This window comes from Pavona decussata, unplaced genomic scaffold (assembly GCF_977016875.1).
Source record: "Pavona decussata unplaced genomic scaffold, jaPavDecu1.1 SCAFFOLD_40, whole genome shotgun sequence".
In the NCBI taxonomy this organism is placed as follows: domain Eukaryota; kingdom Metazoa; phylum Cnidaria; class Anthozoa; order Scleractinia; family Agariciidae; genus Pavona; species Pavona decussata.
The window spans coordinates 2,177,591-2,193,540 of NW_028145462.1; the positions used below are offsets into that span (position 1 = coordinate 2,177,591).

The 15,950-nt window shown below is 38.6% G+C and overlaps 2 protein-coding genes across 2 annotated transcripts in view; both read left to right on the plus strand.

The window, feature by feature from the left end:
- The window catches only part of LOC146483162 (integrin alpha-2-like), a 30,649-nt gene that overhangs the window by 151 nt on the left and 14,548 nt on the right, over positions 1-15,950 (plus strand). The gene's annotated exons all lie outside the window — the stretch shown is intronic.
- Positions 1,806-3,302, plus strand: LOC146483163 (QRFP-like peptide receptor). Its single transcript, XM_085106189.1, has one exon. The coding sequence runs from the start codon at positions 1,806-1,808 to the stop codon at positions 2,778-2,780; it is 975 nt and encodes a 324-aa protein (XP_084962315.1). The 3' UTR covers positions 2,781-3,302.

Below are 15,950 nucleotides of genomic sequence, written 5' to 3' on the forward strand. Positions count from 1 at the left end.
TAACAGCAAGGCGCGCGTTCCTATTGGGTGAAACGAGTCATCATTTTTCTTCGTGTGTTGCACGCTGGTGTCAGCTTGCCTTCGATGCACTTTAAGCCCCGGGTTTAAGCTCAGTGCCCCTCTTGCTGATCTGATCCTCAAACTCTTAGGCTCTTTCGATCGCTCTCACCGACTCTCGCGGGCTCTCACTGAAAACGAACCTGCTCTAAACCTGCTCTAGTTGTCCGCAATGAGGCGTTTCGATATTTGATCTCACTAAATAGTTTAAACTTGAGACAACTTGCCTTTCATTGATAGATCTGATAGTTATTGCTTTGAACCACGGCTTACAGGCAGGTGTATTATGTTATTATGTTATGTTTTTATGGAAATTAGCTCTGACTAGTTAACTTAGAAGCGATATTCGGATTTGCAGTGAAAAATCGATAAAATAGATTTAAGTAGCTTTCTTTAATACTCTTCTCTCCCAGTTTCAGTTAAAAAAAATTGAATATCATCCTCATCTTCTCTTTCAACCACACTCATTTCCTCCTTACATAATTACCAGCGCTACTACTCTCTTTCTTTTGCGTTTACCTTTTATATAAAAGAAATAACAGGTATAGATATTATTTCAAAGCGAACCGCACGGTTCTTCCACCCAAGTTAGAAGCGTATATGATTGTTATACTCATCAAATCCGGCCTGGAACGTTTGTTTTTTTACTTTTTTTATTTTTCTTGAAACCTGATTTGAATTTTAACAAGTTTTCAATACACCTTTTCATTTACCATTCCTCGTGTCTAGGCCGTCCGTTTGTTAGTCTTCGTGCGAGCTTCTTGTCCACATTCACTGTTTTGCCATCCATGGACAAAACGGAATTTACCTCTTGAAATAAATTATATTTCTTCTTCCTTTCTCACGAAAATAACTTTTCTTCACACCTGTTCAGGCTACCAATCAGGTTTAAATCAACATGAACTGACAAAAGCTAATGCTAAAAGCAAATACAGGTCTATGCATGAACTTAATGGAGCGGCTGCAACAAAAGGATCTTAATGGCGTGTCTTAGCTCTGGCATTTGTCAGCACAAGTTATTTGATGGTAAAGGTTATATACCTTATTATTAGATCGGCAAATGATCAGGATTGACGGGAAAAACCATTCCCTTCTGCATGGAAAATGAGTTAAACAACACCAAAACCACCAATTCCTCGATGCAATGAGCGGATTAAGCGTGTGAAAAGCTAAACGCTTAAATTTTGCATACTAATAATGGATGAGCGTGTTTTTCAAGTATTAAGTAAAGTGAGGACCACTAAAAGGTGCGCTTGAATAAATAATTACGTAAAGAGTAACTAAAGGCCGAGTTATCGATTATATTTTCAGGATTGAGTCTGTAGGGATAAGCTGATTGCAAAGCTTGAGCTTTGTGAAATGTTGAAAGAGAACCAAAATAGTGCACAGAGCACGTACAGGCGGAAATATATTTAAATTCTCGCCAGAAATCGTGAAGGCAAAGTATTGTTGACTCTCTCAAACAACTTCCTTGATAATCAAAAAGGTAAAATAGCTTTTGGTGTTTAACACCCTTCATGCTGTATGTTGCATTAGAGACTGACAGACAGTTTGACGCAACTGACCGAGGAGGCGTATTGGCTGATCAGTGTTTTATGTTAATTAAAATTACCTAAATTAAAATCTTTTAATCCTTGCGCGTGAGGAATCGTAAACCAGAGGGCTATTTGTCATTAAGCATAAATACTGCAACACTTGATCCTGAGAAACCAGACGAGTTTGAAACAAGCAACAGAAAGTCATTAGACATGAACACAACCGTGAATGGATCGAGCCGTTCTAGTCTGTCCTATTCTACAGCAGCTAACATTGGAGCAACCTTCGTTTTCTGCCTGATCTTTGTCATCTCGCTGCTTGGAAATTCCTTTATAGCGATAATCGTTTACAAAACGCAAAGTTTGAGAAAACCAATCAATTTCTTTATCGTCAACATGGCCATGTCCGACCTGCTGCTTCCAATATTCCTGTTCCCTAGGGAGCTTGCCTATCTGTACACGGACTCCTGGCTTAATATCAGCGGTCCCCTTGGCCAGGCATTGTGCAAACTGGCTCCCTTCGTAGCATATGTCTCCAATTGTGTTTCTCTCCAGAGCCTGGTTCTAATAGCTGTGGATCGATTTGGAGCTGTGGTATTTCCCCTCCGTTCCCCACTTATCAGTTCAAAGCTGTGTCCATCCTTCATTCTCGGCACCTGGATCGTTGCGATATCAGTAGCCTCGCCATATTTCTCCGCCTGGAAACTTACTGAATATCAAGGACAACTGGTTTGTAGCTTTCGGTGGAATGAAAAATATTATGTTCTTGTAGTGTTCGTTGTATTTCTTTATATCCCTATCGCCTTGTTGACCACACTTTACTCTATCATCGTTATCAAGCTCAAGTCACAAAAGATTCCAGGCGAGCCATCGGCCATCGCTGAGCAACATCGAGCGAAAAGGAACAAAAACGTGTTAAAGATGGCCATTGCTATCGTGTTAGGGTTTGTACTGTGCTGGATACCCTACAGTATTAGCATCTTAGTGTCGTTCTTTGCGCGGGTCACTTTGCCTTGTGGCTTCTATATCTTTCTTAATATTACCCAGTTTTTGGCTGTCTCAAATTGTGCCATCAACCCTTGCATCTGTTTCATTTTCAGTACAAACTATCGTTCTGCTCTAAAGAGGCTCCTCAACTGTTTGCGCGTTGCAACTGTTTCAGTTAGGGGTGCAGCGCAGAGAGAGTAATTTTCTAACGCTCCCATCGTAACCCAGTAGCCGACAGTTCGCAGAACGCTCTCTCGTCAAAATCATCAACAAAAACGTAGATCGATTCGTTCGTTTCTTTCAATTCATTTATTCTGTATTTCACATAAATTAAACAAAATTTAGAGAAAACTGGTAACTAATTCATGCAAAGTAAAGGAACATTGTGAATTCTGTGATTTCTGGCTTTTTAAAGGTATAAACGCCTTTGTTCAATCTCCTAAGTTGTAGAGAACTGAAAAGATGCCGACTAGTCGAAAAGAATTTTAAATTTGCCAGCTATGCTGTGTTTTAGCTTTTGTACATTTAGAAAAACTTTTCTGAACAGCTAACAGTCGTTCTTTGAAAACTCTGCTTGTAAATAAACATACAAAAAAGATGTCGAAAGGATTTTAAACCTTTCTTTTCCGGGAGACCCCCCTTTAATCGTTTTATCATTAAGAAAACGGTACTTAGCTTAGAAGATATGTTCTGATCTCTGTGAAAAAAAAGTCAATAAAATGTTGCAACGCATCAGTTTATTTAGCTGCACTCTTCTGTCTCGCCTCCAACTTTCAGCCCCGCAAAAGGTTAAATTTAATAAATACCACCTTAACTTCTTATTCAATCCCAGTTTCCTCACTTCCGTTCATCAATACTACTTTCTCCTTGTTTTTACGATCGTTTGTTATAAGAAAAATATAGGTGAAAACATCCGTTGAAAGGCAACAGTCGACAAAAACGCTCCTTCAATTTCAGCTGCCTTCCTGTGAATCAACAAACCATTCTTTTGTCAAAATTTGCCTGTATAATGGCTTTGTTGTTAGTTTCGAAATTAGTTTGAGTTACCTTAGAAACAAAATTCGGGTTTCCAGTGAAAAAGCGCTTAAATATTTGTAACTAATTGTCTTTAGTACTCTTGTCTCTCGCCTCCGAGTTTCAGATAAAGAAATCAATTCAATATCATCTTCTCCGTCAACCACACTCATTTCCTCCTTACATAATTACCAGCCCTACTTTCCTCTTTGTTTTACATTTACCTTTAATAAGAACTGAAAAACAGGTGTAAATATTATTTCAATGCGAACTGAACTGTTCCTCCGCCCAAGTTAGACGCGTATTTGACTGTTATCCTCATCAAATCCGGCTTAGAACGTTTGGTTTTTTACTTCTATTTATTTTTCTTAAAAATCTCATTTAAATTTTCAACAAGTTTTCATTGCACCTTATTGCCATTGATCGTGTCTAGGCCGTCCGTTCGTTAGTCTCCGTGCGAGCTTCCTGTCCACTTTTGCTGTTTTGCTATCCATGGCCAAAACGGAATTCACTTCCTGATATAAATTATATTTCTTCTTCCTTTCTCTCAAAAATAACTTTTCCTCACACCTGTTTTACCGATCAGCTTTTAATCAACATGAACGGGAAAAAAGGCTAAAAGCAAATAAGACGCATCTACGTATGAATTAGAGCCGTGTAGAAATCTATGAAAGGAAAAACTCGGTTGATATCTGTCGCTTATTATCGTCCAAAACGCTCTGTTAGTGGAACGGCTGCGACAAAAGGATCTTAATGGGTAATAGCTATGACAGTTGGTAGCAAAAGCAATTTTATTTTTCTGATGGTGTTAGCTAAATACCTTATTATTAGTAGATAAAGTTCACAATTGATGGGAAATAAACATTCCTTGTGCATGGCAAATGAGGAAACAGCTCCTTAGTACGCACCAGGAAAAGTAGTTTAATGTTTCTTTTGAATATGGCGATGCATCATTTTCCGACAAACATATCGCGAAATATTCAAAGCTTTCTCAGTACGAATCCAAGGTTACAAACTGTTTTTGTTTCAAGAAACTGTTGTTGTTTTATGATGAAACTGAAGGCAAGTGTTCAAACCTTGAGATGTTAAGGTTTAAATGCAGACTGAAACAAATTTTAACAGTTGATCTGTGGACATTTAGGCGTGCCGTCTTTCCGTTTTTCTTTTGTTAATTCTATTTCTCTTCAACATTCCGTTTGTCTAGACTATTGATTTGTAGGACACAAGTTTCTCCACGAAAAAACGTTCGAAAAATAGAAGCAGCCGACCACAGTCCATCTTGTATAGAGTTAAAAACTTTTCGAATTTCGTTATTATGCAACCGAACGCTGGACAGCTGGGTCTAAAAAGAGAGAGACATTATGGAACAAAGTTAGTGTTGTCCGTACGAAATAATAGGAGGCGGATGTCCGGCCCTTTCCAGCCAATGACCTTCCGACTGAAGGCGTAAGCGAGGAAGATTAGAACGACTTTGCCAGAATAACACCTCCACCAGAAACATGAGAACCTTTCCTCGGAAATCGAACAAAATTTTACCCTACTCATCGACTACAAGCTTGTTGAAAATGTCAACTCGATTGTCAGGTAATAACAAGTCCAGCAGAAGAAAAGAGACAGAAACCGCTTATAAGATAATAAACTTGAAGAGAGAAAATGGAATATGGAGATAGAAAACACCTGAGAGATAAAAATGACTAGGCTTATGTGCCAAACAATTCTAAACGATTTATTTTCAAGACGAAGCCGCGAATAATTTGTCATTGTTGCATACTGCAAGGCTTTTGACAGTTTTGCTGTAATTGGTTGCAGTTACGCCGGTCAGAATGTCATTTGTGGTTTCGAGTTGCCGCTTTTAAGTGGAAAGTGGGTTAAAAGCTACGTTATGTGTACATTCACTTTTAATAAAAGTGGCCTTCATGAAATATTTAACAAATCATTATTTTAATTGTTTTACAGTCACGAATTTGAGTTTGGACTATAGGCCTATTTCACCGTTTGCTCACCTGTCAATTAAACAAAAAGGTTTTTTGTTTATTCCTATTTCCTCTAACGGTTAACCGATTTGCCCGTTTTAATTTACTCTATCAACACAAAAATAGTCACTGACTTTCGATAACCAGGCAACTATCTACCAAGATATGCTTACATTATGTAACATTTGTGCTATCAAAGGCAAAAAAGTTACGGTTCCTCAATTCAATGAGCGGATTAAGCGTGCGAAAAGCTTAACCTTTAAATTTACATAGTGCTTATGGGTGATCGCGTTTTTCAAGGTTTGAGTAAAGTTGAACACCAACGGTGCGCTTGAATGAATAATTACGTAAGGCCGAGTTATAGATTATATTTTCCGCAGGATCACGACTGTAGGGATAAGCTGGAGCTGCTGTGTTTTAGCTTTTTTACATTTAGAAAACTTTTCTGAACAGCTAACAGTCGTTCTTTGAAAACTCCGCTTGTAAATAAACATACAAGAAAGATGTCGAAAGGATTTTAAACCTTTCTTTTCTGGAATACCCCCGTTTAATCGTTTTATCATTGAAAAAACGCTACTAAGCTTACAAGATATGTTCTGATCTCTGTGAAAAAAAAGTCAATAAAATATTCTAACGCAGAATTTTTTAGATAAAACTAGTGAGCAGCACGTCTGCGAATTCTTACAGTTGTAAAACGATTTATCTTCTCCTACGCGTTTCGTGTGACTAACGCACACTTCGTCAGGGAGTTTTACAATACAACACAAGTGACCTGTATATATATCTACATAAAAGACTAAAATAAATTTTACATTACGTAAAACTGCACCTACGCTAGCGGATTTACACGTAGGAAACAGGCGAAGAGGTGTGCAAGGCGTTACATATTTTGTGCTTGACACAATTTTGGGGCCCACAGTTTTAGCTAAGCGCTGGACTCAAGCGATGACGATCGGACGATGAAGAGCCAGCACCAATACCCTCCGGTAGCCACTCCAAACTTGATTCTACAATCAAGTCTATTCTGAGAAAGAGAGTCGGTGAATGCCAAGACAGCAAAAAGTCTCGCTCGGTTCTCTTGGCAAGAATCAAAGTACTGAGGCACCATACAGCAGAAGGCACGATCCCCAACGGCCCTCGCATTCGAAACGTTAAAGCCAAAGGCAATAACGAAACTCTGCAAGCGAAATTTGACGACATTATTCGTGAGGCAGAACTCAAGCTGCTGGACGCTGCTATTGATAATCTCCGCACAGATGTAGAAGCTAACCGGGAAGAGCTCAGAGAGAGAGAAGCAAACGTTGATGGTGCCATTTGCAAGTGGAAGACCTACCTCATTCAAAGTAAGGAAATCACTTCAGAGCAGGTGGACAGTCTCGTCGAAACGGCAACATCATTTGCGGAAAACCTCTCCTCAGACAACGCAATCAATCGCTTCGAAAGCGCTACAAGCGGAAATTGCTCTCAAAGAAAGCAAACTGCGAGAAAGCATGGAATTGAACGAGGCCTTTATCCCACCAGAACAGTCGATTCGCGAAATTATCAGGCAGGAAATTCATCGCGCAAACGATGTTCAACCTGTCGCCAGCGACCGGCAAAGAAAGGTCTCCTTCTCCAGCAACCCTGGAAGACAAAGTCGTTCAAAACGCAAGCCGCGTCGACAGGGTTCATCAAAGTCGCCGCAATTCAAAGTCGTTCCAAATCGCCGAGTTCAAATCCGTCTAAACGGGTCAATCGTCCTCGCTCGTCGGCAAAAAAAAGTTTCGGCCCCGCAAAATAGACAGTCGTTCTCCCGAGGAAAAACGGCTTTTCAAATTAGCAACACGACCCCTGTACGACCCTCTTCCAAGGAACTTGGAAATCCACAACTTTTCTCATTTTATGTAGATATATATACAGGTCACTTATCTTGTATTGTAAAACTCCCTGACGAAGTGTGCGTTGGTCACACGAAACGTGTAGGAGAAAATAAATCGTTTTACAACTGTAAGAGTTCGCAGACGTGCTGCTCACTAGTTTTATCTAAAAAAATCACTCTTGTGTCTCGCCTCCAACTTTCTACCCCGCAAACAGTTAAATCTGTTAAATACCACCTTAACTTCTTGTTCAATCCCAGTTCCCTCACTTCTTTTTATCAATACTACTTTCCCCTTGATTTTAACATCGTTTGTTATGAGAACAAAAAGAGGTGCAAACATCATTTCAAAGGAAACAGTCGACTAAAACTGTCCTTCAATTTCAGCTGCCTTCCTGTGAATAAACACATATGAAAATTTGTGAAGCGATTTTAAACCATTCTTTGGTCCAAATTTGCCTCAATGATGGCTTTGTTGTTGAAAATTAGCTCGAGTTACTTTAAAAGCGATATTCGGATTTGCAATAAAAAAAATCGATAAAATATTTGAAAGTAGATCTCTTCAGTAATCTTCTCTCTCGTCTCCGAGCTTTAGAGAAAAATAAATAACTGAATATCATCCTCATCGTCTCCTTTAACCACGCTTTTTTTCTCCTCAGTTTATAACCAGCTGTTATTGCTGTTTTGTCTTCGCCTTTAATAAGAAGTAACAGGTTCTCCCACCCAAGTCAGAAGTTTATATCTGTTAAACTCATCAAATCCGGCTTAGAACTCATCAGTTTTGGTTTGGTTTTTTACTTCTAGTTTAATATTTTGTTTGAAAACCTGACTTGAATTTTCAAAAAGCCTTCATTTGTGCTTTCGAGTTGCCGCTTTTAAGCGGGAAGTAAGCTAAAAGCTAAGTTATGTACACATTCATTTTTAATCATGATAATGCCTGCCATCATGAAATATTACAAATCTGTACTTTAATTATTTTGTTGTTCAATCAGACTAGGAGTTAATGGCGAATTTGAACTTAGGCCATAAGCTTATCTCGCTGCTTGTTCCTGTCAATTAAACAAAAAGGTTTCTTGTTCATTTCCATTTTCCTCTTACTTTTTCCGTCAATCTCTTAACCTGTTTTAGTTTACTCTATCAACACAAAAAATAATCACTAACTTTAGATAAAAGCAAGTATCTTTAGTTGAAAATTGCTTATTTGCATTGTGATTGTCAATTTATTTTGTGGGATACTGATGTATGAGAATAAAGACGAAAAATAATTATTTGTAACCAAGTTTTGCATGCCGGCGTTTGTACCGGATAAGACAACTGTTTTAAGGGTAATTGTCATCAACGCCCGTTCTCATCTCCTACGTACGAACTTAACTACATTTACGTATAAAGTAAAGTGAGTAAAGGCTTTTCAGCTTGCTTTCTTACGTTTGCAAAGCCGGATATGATTGTAGTCTCATTGAGACCGACTGTCTGTAAAAGTCTGTAAAACCTGTCAACTTAACGTAAAAATGGCTTTTTCTATTTACTTCGTCACAACCAAATCAAAATGAATTCAAATCTGTAGTGGAATCCTCCAACTCCGGAGACCAAAACAGATTTGAACCTTTCAAACGTTTATATACCAACAGTTTTCGACGCTTTTTTAATTCTCGAGGGGAGAAAACCTTTTTGTGGGTACTGCACTGTATAGTGCTCTACCTACTATGTCGTCAGGCATGTAAGAGTGAGTGAGTGAGTGAGTGAGTGAGTGAGTGAGTGAGTGAGTGAGTGAGTGAGTGAGTGAGTGAGTGAGTGAGTGAGTGAGTGGGTGAGTGGGTGAGTGGGTGAGTGGGTGAGTGGGTGAGTGGGTGAGTGGGTGAGTGGGTGAGTGAGTGAGTGAGTGAGTGAGTGAGTGAGTGAGTGAGTGAGTGAGTGAGTGAGTGAGTGAGTGAGTGAGTGAGTGAGTGAGTGAAAAAAAGGTGTTAAGCACAACGGGTAAAAACAACTAAGCAGAGCCCCAGGCAACACTTTCTCCAGAAACTTTTTTCGTGCTCTCCGCCTCGCTTCCTTGCGTTCTTTTCCCCTTCACGCTTTTGTGTTATTTATTATGTAACGCTAAGTAGAACAGCATTTGATATTAAGCATTCATAAAAAACGGTAACGAGTAAACAAATTTGAAAAGTGAGGGGTGTTTTGCCTTGCTGTCTGTTTTAGTTGAGTAATTGTAGGCACAATTGCGCATGCGGTCTCACGAATCATAGCCAGAGTTATATATTTTTTTCTTTGATGGCTTTCTTTTCAAAACTGACTTTTACGAGCAAAATAAAACCTGACAAAATTAAACAATCTCTGATGCAACATACCAGAGAAGGTTATAATTATTGTGTTTTAATTAGTCATGACTTGTGGTACATTTTCTTTTGTCAGAATGATATTGCAACTTACAAAAACATAAAAAGAACGACGCTTTCGAATTATCTTTAAGTAGGCTGAGGGGATTACTGAGAGAAACAACAGAACCATTAGAAAGTCAGCAAACATGAACACAACGCATAATGGTTCGACCTGCTTCAGTTCAATGAATCCTTCTGCTTTGTTTGTTCTTTACTTTCGTCGGTGCTAGTTGCTTCCATGGAAAGCTGACTTGGGTTTTCAACCAATCGATCAATAGTTCTGCCGAATGTATTTCAATATACTCTTAACGATTTCCGTCCTGTGTGGGCTATTAGGCTTTTCCCATTAACTAGATATTCAGCCTGTGCTTTCGTCCTTGATATTCTTGGTTTTCACGTGACGTCACCAAATTCTAGAATTCAAAACTGGGAGGGCTACAAAAACTTTGGCCTTCCTTCAAGGAAAGATTACCTAAAAATATGTCTGTTCACAATTTCTTAGCTCGATGTCGTGCTTCCTTTTGAAAATAGAACAGTTTCAATTTCCGAGAATCCATCGTGCGTGACATCAGGAGGACGGCCGTGACAGAGCTTTTCCGTATCTTAAAATGACTCTTTAGGTGATTTTCAGCATTCTTAACAATTTAAGTTTAAGGAGAAATATTAATCTAAACATTCGAAAATCCACAAGGGCAAACAAACATCTTTTCTGGCAAAAGTGAACACCAGATGTTTTTTCCTATTTCCGGCCGCCATGTTTGTGCCCCTTAGAGGGACACGAACATGGCGTCTCCATATTAAGCTCTATAAATTTATGTGGAACATTTTGTCAAATAACTCGAGTACGGAATGCTGCACAGACCTGACACTTGGACAGACGCCTTATTTATTTATCCCCTATACCATGTCAATTTCTTGTCTTCATTCATGGAATGGTTTCGATTTTTTTTTTTTTTCAATGGTGTGACAGTGAAAACCGAGAATTGAACGGGCAAATCTCACTGCAAACAAAGTGTCAGTTTTCACAAATTCAGCTGTATTTTTACCTAAGCGTTCGTCACGTAATGCTATAAATGTGGTCTTTGTCTGTTAGCTCCACCCCAATAAGTTAATGAGCTAAACGGTATTCCCTGCGGAGCAGTGCACGGGTAATTTTGGACCAATGAGAGTCATTCAATTTACGCTTCACCGCTAATATTACAGATCTATAATTTTTGCCGTGCAGTAAGTAAATGTCCCAACAACAATAGGCATTCTGTGCGATGATAACCGCCCTCGAAAAAGCACCCACCTCGAATAACCGCCCACCCTCATGGACCCAAAATAATAAAAGCGCCCATTCGCTTAATCGAATAAATACGGTAATTAGAGACTGAGAAAAAAGTTTGACGCAAACCGAGGAGGCGTATTGGCTGATCGGTTTTTTGCGTTAATTAAAGTTAGCTTAATTAAAATCTTTTAATCCTTGCGTGTGATGAATCGTAAACCAGAAGGGTATTTTTCATTAAGCATAAATACTGCAACACCAGACGAGTTTGAAAGAAGCAACAGAAAGTCAGCAGACATGAACACAACGGTGAATGGATCGAGCTGTTCGAGTCCGTCCAATTCCACAGCAGCTAAGATTGGACAAACCTTTGCTTGTTGCCTGATCTTCGTCATCTCGCTGCTTGGTAATTCCTTTATAGCAATAATTGTATACAAAACGCAAAGTTTGAGAAAACCAATCAATTTCTTTATCGTCAACATGGCCATGTCCGACCTGCTGTCTCCAATATTCCTGGCCCTGCGGGAGGTTCTCCATCTATACGCGGACCCCGGGTTTATCAGTGGTCCCCTTGGTCAGGCCTTGTGTAAACTGGTTGCCGTCTTGATCTCTGTCTCCTCTACTGTGTCTATTCAAAGCCTGATTCTAATAGTAGTGGATCGATTTGGAGCTGTGCTATTTCCCCTCCGTTCACCACTCATAAGTTCAAAGATGTGCCCCTTCTTCATTCTCGGCACCTGGATCGTTGCGATATCAGTAGCCTCGCCATACTTCTCCGCCTGGAAACCTACTGAGTACCACGGACAACTGTTTTGTAGCTTATGGCGGAATGAAATGTATGTTATTCTTGCAGTAAACGTTGTATTTCTTTATATCCCAATCGCCATGTTGGCCGTACTTTACTCTGTCATCGTTATCAAGCTCAAGTCACAGAAGAGGCCAGGCGAACAATCAACCAACGCTGAGCAACAACGAGCAAAAAGAAACAGAAACGTGTTAAAGATGGCCATTGCTATCGTGTTGGGGTTTGTACTGTGCTGGATACCCTTCAGTATTGGCGTCTTACTAGTATACTTTGCACGGGACTCTTTGCCTTGTGGTTTCTTTTTCTTTTGGAATATTACCCGGTTTATGGCTTACTCAAATTGTGCAGTAAACCCTTGCGTCTGTTTCATTTTCAGTACAAACTATCGTTTTGCTCTAAAGAGGCTCTTCAACTGTTTGCGCGGTGCAACTGTTTCAGTTAGGGGTGCAGCGCAGAGAGAGTAATTTCCCAACGCTCCCATCGTAACCGAGTAGCCAACAGTTCGCAGAACGCTCTCTCGTAAAAATCATTAACAAAAACGTAGATCGATTCGTTCGTTTCTTTCAATTCATTTATTCTGTATTCCACATAAATTAAACAAAATTTAGGGAAACTTGGTAACTAATTCATACAAAGTAAAGGAACATTGTGAATTTTGTGATTTCTGGCTTTATAAAGATATCAACGCTTTTGTACAAACCCTAATTTGTAGAGAACTGAAAGGATGCTGACCAATCGAAAAGAATTTTAAATTTGCCTGCTATGCTGTATTATTCATGTGTTTTAGCTTTTGTACATTTAGGAAACTGATGAACAGCGCTAGCTCACAGCCGTTCTTTGAAACTCTGTTTGTAAATAAAAATACAAGAAAGATGTCGAAAGGATTTTATACCTTTCTTTTCCGGGATACCCCCGTTTAATTCTTTTATCATTAAGAAAGCGCTACCCAGCTTACAAGATATGTTCTGATCTCTGTGAAAATAGTCAATAAAATATTGTAACGCATCGGTGTATTTAGCTGCACTCTTATGTTTCACCTCTAACTTTCAGCCCATCAAAAAGTTAAATTTATTAAATACCACCTAACTTTCTTGTTCAATCCCAGTTTCCTCACTTCTGTTCATCAATACTACTTTCTCCTTGTTTTTCACATCGTTTGTTATAAGAAAAAAAGAGGTGCAAACATCATTTCAAAGAAAGCAGTCGACGAAAACGCTCCTTCAATTTCAGCTGCCTTCCTGTGAATAAACACATATGAAAAAGTTTGAAGCGATTTCAAACCATTCTTTGGTCCAATTTGTCTTAATTCTGTATAGCGAACCAGCCGTGAACTGCTACTAAAAATAGTTCGCGGGAAAAAATGCAGGGAAGTGTATGGAAAGTTCAAAACACGACTGTATCCTTCTGGCACAGCTACATCCCTCCAATTTTTTTCTTAAAATCCTTTTCCTAGTTTCAAAAGTTTCCATTCATGAATGTTTCAGAAGCGATGCTTTATGAAATTATTTGACATCGGATTTCCATACAAACACTGTTATTTCAAGCCTGTTTGCCTACTCGTCAAAATGGCGTCGAAAACCGTGATAAGGTCTATTAAAGAATAGCTTAATGTGCATACAATACAATAAATTCTTCTATGCTTGCTCACAAATTTTGCGTATTCCAACTGCTGTTTCGACCGTTTGATATAACTTCTCAAACCAATAAATTTTTTTGGAGAACTTCAAAGCATACGTTTTGAAATTTTACGATAATCAAGATCACATTTCCAAATTTCCTTCACAATAGTGATTCCCTTTGTTTTATCTTCATGAATTATTGATTACTTCTATAGTAAATTTTATGGACCCAAAATGAGCCAACGATTTCAAGCGAAATTATGTCGGAGTCGGTTATTTACGATTGTCACGCAATTACTATTTATATTGGCCAAACGATTTCCCAACACAACCACCTCCTGCTTTGCAGGAAATTCATTTGATACTGCGAAAGGAAGCGTCTAGTTATTTATCACATTCGACAATGCCATTACCCAAGGGCATAAGCTTTTGATTAAACTTTTTAAGCCCTTCTTTGTTAAGTTTAGCTTTTCTCGAAGTTTCACGTACTTTGCTCACATCAATAATAAATAAATAATTCAGTTAATAGTATTTATTTATCAGATTTATACACGATAATAAGATCAACAATTGAAAGCTTTTGTGGTCATGTGTCCACTACACAAGAAAGTATAAAAATAACATAAAAACCTGCCTATTTAAAAGTGAATCTCTTCCAGAATATCTACTCAAAACTTATCTAACTGTATGTGTCTACTTCCGTTGGTCAGTTGTCTATGCTAATTCACAATAACTCAGCTCAGGTTAATTAATGTCGGCGATAACTGTATATTACAGGAACTCAGGCTGACGATTGCATGATTGTACTGAAAATTACTAATAAAAATTGAAATAACTGGCTTTCAAGGTACTAAAACATTCAAGTCATTCTTGTTGATTGTTAACGGAAGGTTGCACAGGTGTATCCGAGGAAAAGAGAATGTTTTCTTCTCCAGAACGCTGAAAAAAAGAGAATTCTTCATTGTGTCGTGTGTTTTCTCGCCCTTTTGAAATGAAGCGTGCCTTGTGAAGTACAAATCACGCAAATAACGGGCTACGATTTCTAGATCGTTACTGATCTCGCTTTATACATACGCCCGCTAAATCATAGTTTACCAAAGTCTAAAAGATGTCTTTTGTTTTGTTCTGTTATACACTCTTTTTATAAGAACCTTTTTTGCGAGAACGTTGAAGCACTTCACATGAACAGACAACTTTTGTTGGTTAATAAAAACTTTGATGTACTCTGATCACTACAGATAATGGCTTTCTGTAATTTTTGCTGGAAAATCTGGTAACTTAATGTCACGTTGGAACCTCTGCGATCGATACTTTTCGTGAAGCCAAATTTAGCGAGAGCTGGCTGCCGCGACATCTTGTACCCAGCACTAGAGTACATGTAAGCCGCTCAACAGAGCATGTCCCAAGCAACTTGGCTCCATATTAGAGCACATATTGCTCTTTGATAGGTGTCTTGATCACGTCCGCATAGCTTTATTAAAAAAATACTAACTGACTTAATAGCTGACTTAAAGTCATCTTAAGAACTTTTTCAGACTGACATTGCCAAAGAAAAAAATAATAATAAAAAAATAATAATAATAATAATGAAAAGAACGTTTGGCCTCGGCTCCAAAATTAGAGGTTCTTAGAGAAAAAAAGAGTGTCAAGCACAACAGTTAGAAACAGTAATCAGAGCCTCAGAGAACTGTTTCTCCAGACACTTTTTTCGTGCTCTCCGCCTCGTTTCCTTTCGTGCTTTTTCCCTTCACGCCTTTGTTTTATTTGTTATATAACGTTAAGTAGAACAGCTTTTGATATTAAGCATTCGTAAAAAACGGTAACGAGTTAATCAATTTGAAAAGTGGGGGTGTTTTGCCTTGCTGCCTGTTTTAGTTGAGCAATTGTAGGCACAATTGGGCATGCGGTCTCACGAATCAATAGTCAGAATGATGTATTTTTTCTTTGATGGCTTTCTTTTCAAAACTGACTTTTTACGAGAAAATAGAAACTGACAAAATTAAACAACCTCTGATGCAACATGCCAGAGAAGGTAATATTTATTGTGTTTCAATTAGTCATGACTTGTCGTACACTTTTTTTGGTACGGTCAGAATGATATTGCAACTCACAAAAACATAAAAGGAACGACGCTTTTGAATTTTCTTAAGTAGGCAGAGGAATTACTGAGAGAAAAAACAGAACCATTAGAAAGTCAGCAAACATGAACACAACGCATAATGGTTCGACCTGCTTTAGTTCAATGAATCCGTCAGCGGTAAAGGTTGGAGAAACCGTTGCTTACTGCCTGATCCTAGTAGTATCACTGGTGGGGAATTCCTCCATAGCGATCATTATTTACAAAACGCAAATGTTGAGGAAACCTATCAACTTTTTCATCGCGAACATGGCCATGTCCGACCTACTTTATCCGATAGTCCTATTTCCGTGGAACCTGACTACGTTGCACGCGAACTCCTTACTTAT

Coding starts and splice junctions, on each gene's coding strand:
- LOC146483163 (XM_085106189.1), top strand. CDS start 1,806: ATGAACACAACCGTGAATGGATCGAGCCGTTCTAGTCTGTCCTATTCT.